This window comes from Vespa crabro, chromosome 1, assembly GCF_910589235.1.
Source record: "Vespa crabro chromosome 1, iyVesCrab1.2, whole genome shotgun sequence".
In the NCBI taxonomy this organism is placed as follows: Eukaryota; Metazoa; Arthropoda; class Insecta; order Hymenoptera; family Vespidae; genus Vespa; species Vespa crabro.
Window position 1 is genome coordinate 1,830,536 of NC_060955.1, and position 9,465 is coordinate 1,840,000.

The 9,465-nt window shown below is 44.7% G+C and overlaps 1 protein-coding gene across 4 annotated transcripts in view; it reads left to right on the forward strand.

Annotated features, from left to right (window-relative positions):
- The first annotated feature begins 4,301 nt into the window (after positions 1 to 4,301).
- The window catches only part of LOC124432731 (toll-like receptor 6), an 82,704-nt gene continuing 77,540 nt past the window's right edge, over positions 4,302 to 9,465 (forward strand). For 3 of the 4 annotated variants that reach the window (XR_006944366.1, XR_006944365.1, XM_046981846.1), the window contains exon 1: positions 4,324 to 9,311. Coding sequence is in view for 1 of the 4 variants with exons in the window: in XM_046981846.1 (XP_046837802.1) it covers positions 5,539 to 9,264 (3,726 nt within the window). In the remaining 3 variants the exon portion in view is untranslated. Of the gene's footprint in view, positions 9,312 to 9,465 lie in introns of all 4 variants that reach the window. The other variant, XR_006944367.1, reaches the window with a different exon arrangement.

Sequence of the window (9,465 nt, forward strand, 5' to 3'; positions counted from 1 at the left end):
CTCTCTCTCTCTCTCTCTCTTTTTATCTATCTATCTTTCCATCTGTCTATCTCTCTTTCTCATAAGCACGTCGCTTACGAAAAGATTTACGAGTCATACCTTAACCATTTGGTATATATCTATCCTTGATACTACGTACTACGTACATACATACCATCCATCTATATATGCATCCATTCATACATGCATCCATTCATACATGCATACATACATATATACGTCTATGTATGCGTGAAGTGGTCAAATTCTCTCACCGTTTCCTTTTTCCACAACGTTCCGAAAATTCCAACTTCTTGCTTTGCTCGTGCAGTCTAGTAAGCGTTTGCCAATGCAACTATCTCTCTCTCTCTCTCTCTCTCTTTCTCTTTTCCTGTCCGATGTAACTTCGAAAAAAGAAAGAATAAAAATAAAAACGAGAAAAAGAAAAGGAAAAGAGGAACAAAACAAAAATAAAAAAGAAAAAGAAACAAGAAAAAAGAAAAGAGAAAAAAAGGAAACAATCCGAGAACCTTCGAAAACTCATCGTTGGTAGATACGTTACCGTAGAGCAAGTTACCATACGACAGACCAATACATAACCATGACACGGAAGGTTTCACGAAATAGATGTTTATTTGCCGATGTTGGGTAAATAGCCTGTACGTGTACTTATTCACTGCACTCAACAAATACCTAAGACAAACATAAAATACATTAAACGATTTCTCCTTTCTTTTTTGTTCTTCCTCTTTTTTCTTTTCTTTCTTTGTATTTCTTTTCTTTTTTCTTTTCTTGTTTATTTTTCTCTTTACTCTCTCTCTCTCTCTCTCTCTCTCTCTCTCTCTCTCTCTCTCTCTGTTTTTTATTGACAACCAAGATAATCGAATTAACGATGATATCGGACCGTCTTTCTATCTCGTTTCTCTCTCTCTCTCTCTCTCTCTTTTTCTTCTTTTCTCCCTTCTCTACTTTAAAAAGCATGGATGCCGAGAATTCGATAAATTTCACATGGAAACTTTCCATCTGATTTCCTCTTTTACTTTTTCCTCTAACTAGTTTTCTGACTGGTCTCTCGAATGTTCGAGACAATTTCCAAGGAAGATCGACGTTATACATATACATACATACATACATACATACATACAAACATACATGCATACATGCATACATATATATATATATATATATGTGTATGTATTGATCAAGAGGAAGGAAAAGATCTTGTTCGATATCTCGTGATTTTCAATGGAGGTACTTTTTACAAAAGTACCTCCAACGGAGGACTTTTATAAAGGATTTTCGATAGGTGATATTTATACGTTCGATTTTCTATCGAAGTGCTTTAGTAATCGCAGGACCATCGAGAACGCGAGGCAAATCGATCCGTTTGATACCTTCTGTCGTTTAATCACCACCGACCACCCTGCTCCACGAATCCGTCGCTCCTCCTTCGTCGGCCTCCGAGAGCCCAATTAATCCCTCCCATTCCATTAAATTCTTACTCCTACATTTAATTAAAACTTCTTTTTTTCTCACAATTTCTAACTGGCCGACTTCAGGATCGCCCACTGTACCTCGAAAAAATAAAAGATAGATAGAAAGAGAAAGATAGAGAGAAAGAGAGAAGGAGAGAGAAAAGAGATATGACTTCTTTTAACGTTACCATGTGAAATTAACCATGACTTTGACCAAAATGTTTTTCCTTTCCTTTTACTTTTCACTTTTTCTTATCCTTTTTTTTTTCAAACGGACGACGTCAAAGTTTTATCCATGTTCTTAAGTTAGACGAATATCAATTAAATAAAGCTTGAATCATTAAAAGATCTCTAAACATTTCTATCTTATATTGTTGATATTTCAGTAGGAAAGAGAAACGATCTATTTATCTATCTATCTATCTATCTATCTATCTATCTATCTATCTATCTATCTATCTATCGTCTATACGAATGGTTAAGGATTTATGATGGAAAAGCTGAAGTAAATCGAACCTCCGGTAGAAGTCGAAAGATCTTAAAGTCTCGAAGGTACTCCGAGTGACTGGAGACTCTCGAAAGTCTTCGGTAATCCCCTTCACGTGGAAGTCATGAAATTTTAGCAATACTCGAAGACGACGTGTACTTCTTTTCTCTCTTATTTGTCTCTCTCTCTCTCTCTCTCTTTCTCTCTGTCTGTTTGTCTGTTTATCTGTTTGCCTCTTTTCTTTTTCGTATTGCAAAAATAACGCGACCGATAGGACAGGCGTTATCCTCCAACGAATAGCTTATCTCTTAAAAAACATTTCTACGAGGAACAGACTTGCTACCTGTTTTATTTATGATCCTTAAACAACGAAGTATCACCGGACGTGCGGAGATTAAATGATGTACGGTCGAAACGTCACTACATTATGGATGAGAAAAGGCTAAAAAGGAAAGGAAACCGAAATAACGTCATGGGGATTGGCCGTTGGGGTTGGGCGGGGGTGGGTGGGAAGAAGGGATGGGATGGACTAAACGTAATTATAATATATTTATTTGTGTCCGATAATTCACGATTTTCTTGGACGGACTAAAATTCGGCACGGTTTTAGATAAGACTCTCGTATGCGATAAAGAGAAAAAAAGAAAAAGAGTGAGAGAGAGAGAGAGAGAGAGAGAGAGAGAGAGAAAGAAAGAAAAACAAAAAAGAGAGAGTGAATATAAAAAGATTTCTTCTTATCTCACGCATTAACCTCACCTCCCCCGACACACTCCCCTAATATTTCCTTCCCTTTTCTCTCTTATATTCATTAAAACGTTTCGCGTCACTGTTGGTATTTCGATTCATAATTCTCGTCGGTTAATTCGAAAGACGTCACGGATGAGATACCCCTTGAATTGAGTCGAGTCGAAAGTTGCTCGCTTTTCGTCGGCACCTTTCTCTACCCAAGCAATCTTTACTCCATTTCCCAAATTAACGTTCGTTCAAAACGAACAGGACTCTTTTCTATCTCTTTTTTCCTACGTTATATATATATATATATATATAATCCTTTTTTCTTTTTTTTTGCTCGTCGATGAGGGATGACAAGCGGGACAGACGTGATCGCTTAAAAGTTAATCGAAAGCATTCTTTTATGAGAAGTCTTCTTTTAGATAAAATGAGATGGAGCGAGAGCGAGAGCGAGAGAGAGAGAGAGAGAGAGAGAGATGAAGGGTAGGTTCCTTGAAGTAAAAGAAAAAAAGAGAGAGAGAGAGAGAGAGAGGAAGAGAGACATTCGCGGTACTTCGTGCAAGTTCGGCAATCGAAACGCTATGTAAGACTCTGCCCCTTTTTTTCTCGAAGGTATATTTTCTGCAAGGAGGGGACGTCTCTCTCTCTCTCTCTTTTTATCTTACACGAGAGTCGACGATGTATATGTAGTATACGCTCTCAGCGACTAAAGGAAAAAAAAAAGAAAGAAAAGGAGAAAGAGGCGAGCCGAGAGACAGGTGCATCCTTCTCGGTGCAAGGTGTGAGAGATCGCACCCATCTTCCATTTCTCTCTTCCTTTTCTTTCTCTCTCTTCTTCTCTCTCTTCTTCTTTCTCTCTCTCTCTCTCTCTCTTTTTTTCTCCCTTTCTTTCTTTCTTTCTCTCTGATATTCTCCGTTCTTTATTTTGATATTAGCATATCTTTGAATATTCTAATTATCTACTAGGTATATTAAAATACATACAGCGACGACACTATCTATTCTAATTATCTCTATCACATAGTCAGTAACTTTCATTCACAATCATTTCTATACATCCATCTATCTGTTTCCTATCTCTCTCTCTCTCTCATTTTTTTTCTTACTTTTTTATATTTAATTCCATTCTATAATTCATCATTGTAAAGATTCATTCGAGTGTATTGAAGTCTTTATCGCGTTAATAATTGTTATATAATAACGTTGATATTTTATCTAAATTATCGAGGTTTTTCATGAAAAATAAGAAGAAAGACAAGATCATATTTCTCACTTTTTTTTTCTCTCCCTCTCTCTCTCTCTCTCTCTCTCTCTATATATATATATATATATATATATATATATATATATATATCTTTATCTCTGCCTCTGTCTTTGTCTCTATCTCTCTTTCTCTGACCTTTCAGCTGCACTTCTATGCACTCGGTCTTCCGCGGCAGTAATCAGACGAAGGGACACCACGAAAAGGGACACGCAAGTGCCGTGCGCTTTTGTGTTAGTGCTGCCACTCGGTGGTAGGGGAAGAAACGATTGGACGGCACCACTGCCGTTGCCGCTGCCACAGCCGCCGCCACCGCCGCCGCCGCCGCCGCCGCCGCCGCCGCCGTCGCCGCCGTTCTTGCCGCCGACGCTGCTTTGCTCTCTCGACGAGTTAGACGCTGTGGAGATCCATCTCGTCAGTTGCGCGGCGGACAGCGTTGAGAGAGTATTGCGGTTCGCGAGTGATGCAGAACGAAAGGAGGTAGTCAGCTTTCCAACTTCTTACGTTTGCATTATCCCTTATAACATTTATTATTTATTTTTATATTTTTAATGTGAATACAATTTACGTTTATAGATTTTACACGTGTTTATTTATTAAATAAATTAAAAATTAAAGTAAGAGAAATTGAAATATAATTTCTCATGAGATAAAATAAACATTAATAATGATGAAACTGTCATGGTGTTGGTGGACGAAGGTTTCGTTGAACCGTTAACGAAGACAGGAAAGAGGGACATGAACAAGCTTGATAGCTTGTAGAGGAAAAAAAGATAGTTGGAAAAGAGAGAGAGAGAGAGAGAGAGAGAGAGAGAGAGAGAGAGAGAGAGAGAGAGAGAGAGAGAGTAGATGGGTGCTGTGGTATTAACAAAGGGAGAAGAGCAGAGAACCGATCGTCGTTAGTTCCGATCGAGCAAGAACTCTTTTTATCGTGTTTTTTTTTTCCGCGCGTGATTCTACAGCGGCGCGGCGACGTTGGTAGCCAACGAATGGATCGGTTGCGGTGAAGAAGGAGATTGCTGATGATCCAGTAGCGTGCGCGCGCGTGCTCTTACTCTCTTTCTCTCTCTTTCTCTCTCCCTGTCTTTTTCTTTCTGTACTTGAGATAGAAGGAGAGCGTACGAGCAAGTGCGATCCACCGGAAGTGTAAACAATCTCCACGGTAGGCACGCCTGGGCGCATCTTGCCTCGCCTAGGATCGTTGCCGCCGCCGCTGCTGCCGTCGTCGTCGTCGTCGTTGTCGTCGTCGTCGTTGTAGTTGTAGTTGTAGTTTTAGTTGTAGTTGTCGTTATCGTGCTCGGTGCATGGGCGTTCGCGCGTTCACGAACGGAGGAGGAAGAAGAAGAAGAAAGGAAAGAGCCTCGGCTCGAACATGACTCGGTCGGCGATCCTCGTCGTGTGATGAGACGAGGAGTGCCCGTTGGAGAGGGCAGGGACTACGACATCAGTACCGACCTAGGAAGAAGAAGAAGAAGAAGAAGAGGAGGAGGAGGAGGAGAAGGAGGAGGTGGAGAAGGAAGAGGAGGAGAAGTAGGAGGAAGGGAAAAAAAGATAAGGACGGAAAAGGAGAAGAAAAAGAAGAAGAAGAAGGAGTCGTCGCAAAGATGCGTGGAATATCTCAGGGCTGCTGCCAGCAGCATTACTACTACCACTACTACTATTACTATTATCTCGTCTTGGCTATAGTACTATGCTGCCAGCGATACCACGTGCTCGCCGTGACCAGCGAGCTGCCGCCCAGACTCGACATTCCCGAGCATTGTTCTTGGGATTCAAGGCAGGACGGAGCTCTTACTTGCATTCATCGCTATCCAAGCAACGACTCCTTCCGAACGAATTTCTCTCAGGCAACGAGCGAGTACGTGACCTCAGTTAACGTACTATGCGAGGACACCGAGCCCGAGTCGATGTTCGATCCCGCCCTCGAGGGCGGCGTCCTCAATGTCGACGGGCTCTTACATTTATGGCGACTTCGTTCATTAAAATTGATCGGATGCAAGCTCTTACATTGGCCGGCAAAGATTCTCGGTGGTTTGCGAGATTTACGGAATCTAACCGTTAGAACTTCGATCGGACGAAAGACAAAGTATAGCTTGGAATTGGAGAGTGGTGCCTTCGATTCTACGCCGCAGATCGAGAAGATGGATCTATCGTCTAATAACATTTGGCAAATACCTGAACATTTGTTCTGCCCATTGACGAACCTGGTAACGCTCAACGTCTCTTGGAATATGTTGAAGGATATCGCGGAATTGGGATTTAGGGACGTTAACGAGAGATACTCGAACCGTCAGCACGAATCAACACCCACGCCCTTTCCCTGCTCCCTCGACATGCAATCATTGGACGCCTCGAACAATCAGATATCCGTACTCCCAGCTTACGGGTTCTCCTCGTTGAAACGTCTAAGGATTCTCAACCTGTCGAATAACGCGATCTCCATGGTGGCAGATGAAGCGCTTCACGGTTTGAGATCTCTCGAGACCTTCGATCTGTCCGGCAACCGAATCGTTGCTCTACCGACGGAGATGTTCCGGGACGCTACCAAATCCCTGAAGGAATTGAGATTACAAAATAATTCCATCAGCGTTCTATCGCCTGGTCTCGTAGCCGATATGAATCAGCTCGTTGCTCTCGACTTGTCGAGGAACGTACTTACCAGTTCCTGGCTCAATTCCGCCACCTTTTCCGGTTTGATTCGTTTGGTCCTTTTAAATCTATCGTACAATCGTATCACCAGGCTCGATCCGGAACTATTCAAGGATCTTTATACGTTACAAATCTTGAATCTACAGCACAACGAAATCGAGACAATACCGGCCGATACCTTTTCACCGATGAGCAATCTTCACACCCTCGAACTGACGCACAATCGGTTGACCTATTTGGACGCCTATTCCCTCAACGGCTTGTACGCTCTCTCTCTTCTCGCGTTGGACTCAAATATGCTCGAGGGAATACATCCTGACGCTTTCAGGAACTGCTCGAGCATGCAGGATCTTAATCTCTCTGGTAACAACTTGGACAACGTGCCGGTCGCGCTAAAGGACATGCGAATGCTGAAGACTCTCGATCTCGGTGAAAATCAAATTAGAAGTCTCGGTAAGCCTGGCTTCCGCGGTATGTCGAGTCTCTACGGGCTGAGAATGATCGGTAACGAGATCACGAACGTCACGTGCGAGGATCTTACGGAGCTACCGGCCCTCCAAATTCTGAATTTGGCTAGGAATAGGATCGAGTTCGTCGAGGACGGCGTGTTCTCGGCGAATCCGGCGTTACAGGCGATTCGCCTCGACTCGAACTTGCTCCAGGACGTGTCCTCGATATTCGCGGGTGCGCCTGGTCTACTGTGGCTTAACATGTCCGACAACATGATCGCGAACTTCGACTACAAGTATTTGCCGGAGAAGTTACAGTGGATGGATCTTCATAAAAATCTTATCGCGGATCTCGGAGTAGCACCATCGGGTATGAAATTGCAAACCCTCGATGTTTCGTTCAACCAACTTACGAGGATACATTCGAGCTCGATACCAGATTCCATCGAGTTGCTCTTCGTAAACGATAATCTTATACATACGGTAGAACCGCAGACATTTTTTGGTAAGACCAATCTAACCAGGGTAGATCTTTACGCGAATCAAATCGTCAAGATGAATCTATCCGCTCTCCAGCTAACCCAAGTACCCGTACCAAGGCAACTTCCAGAATTTTACATCGGCGGAAATCCCTTTATATGCGACTGCACGACCGAGTGGTTGCAACGAATCAATACCCTACCGCTTAGACAACATCCCAGAGTGATGGATCTCGAGTCGGTTTATTGCCGATTACCGTACGATCGTCACAAGTCCTTTATACCGTTGCTCGAGGCAAAGCCCTCGCAATTTCTCTGCACTTATAAGGCGCACTGCTTCGCCCTCTGTCATTGTTGCGACTTCGACGCTTGCGATTGCGAGATGACGTGCCCGACGAATTGCACGTGCTACCACGATCAGTCTTGGTCGGCTAACGTCGTCGATTGTTCGAGCTCCGGTTACAAGATTCTACCTGGTCGATTACCGATGGACGCCACGGAGGTCTACTTGGACGGGAACAACTTTGGAGAGCTTAACTCGCACTCGTTCATCGGCCGTAAGAATCTCGAGATATTGTACGCGAACGACAGCAACATCATTGCGATTCGTAATCACACGTTCAGCGGTCTGAAGAGATTACTGGTGCTCCATCTGGAAAACAACAAGATAAGCGTGCTCAACGGCGTGGAATTGATGCCGTTGGAGAATCTAAAGGAACTCTACTTGCAGAACAATCTTTTGACGTATATCGACAACGGCACGTTCCTGCCGTTACGTCAGTTGGAAGTACTAAGATTGGAAAGGAATCGTCTTGGTACCTTTGCCCTCTGGCAACTCGGTCAGAATCCATATTTGGTGGACGTCGGTTTATCGAGCAATCCCTGGAGCTGCGAGTGTTCTTACCTGGAACGTGCTCGCGAGTGGATGTCACGGAATCGCGAGAAGATCGTCGACTGGCCAAGCGTTAGCTGTTCCCTTGGTATACCGATTACTTTGCCGGCGAATGGATCGGCCATAAATTGCGCGGCATTAACCGGCGACGGGACAAACACGGCGATCGAGACGCGGCCGCTCGAGACTTATCTACCGCTATTGCTCGCCAGCGCTTTACTGATCTTCGCTATGGTCGCCTTAGTCTGTGGGGCTTTCAGGCATCGCCGTACGCTGAGGACATGGGCAGCAAGCAGATGCGGGTTACGTGCTTGCTACAAGACCGCGGCTTTTGAGGATCAGGAGAAACCGTTCGATGCCTATATCTCTTATTCGGCGGTAGACGAGGCCTTCGTCTCTACGATCCTCGTTCCTGGCCTCGAGAGCTCCTATCGATTGTGCCTCCACTATCGGGATCTAGGTGCCGGCAGCAACGTAGCCGATGCCGTAGCCGAGGCTGCCGACTCGTCTCGGCGCACCATTCTCGTACTATCGAAGAACTTTTTGCACGGCGAGTGGGCAAGATTCGAGTTCAAGGCGGCCCTAAGGGACGCCCTCAAAGGGAAGGGTCGCTCGGTGATATTGCTCCTGGTTGGCGGTGTTTGCCCCCGCGATCTAGATGCCGATCTCAAAAAGAGAATCTCCTCGCACACCGTCCTGGTATGGGGAGACAAGTTGTTTTGGCAGAAGCTAAGGTTCGCCATGCCGGACGTCTCTCCGGTTCCTGTTTTGGAGAGACCCCTGCCGCTACCACCGCCACCCCCACCGCCGCCCTTACCACTGCCACTTGCTTTGCCCTCGGCGCACCATCAATGGACGTAGACCAGTCGCCGCCACCGTTGCCGCCACCGTCGTCCTCCTTCTCTTAGGTAAGCTCTCTCCCCACCACCCTTTCGACCTTTCTCTTCCTCTTCTCTTGGAGAAACCACCGAATTATCCTGCGACTGACTCTATGAGTATGACGGAGCGAGGGCGAGAGCGAGAGCAAGAGCGAGAAAGAGAGAGCCCGCGCGAGAGAGAGAG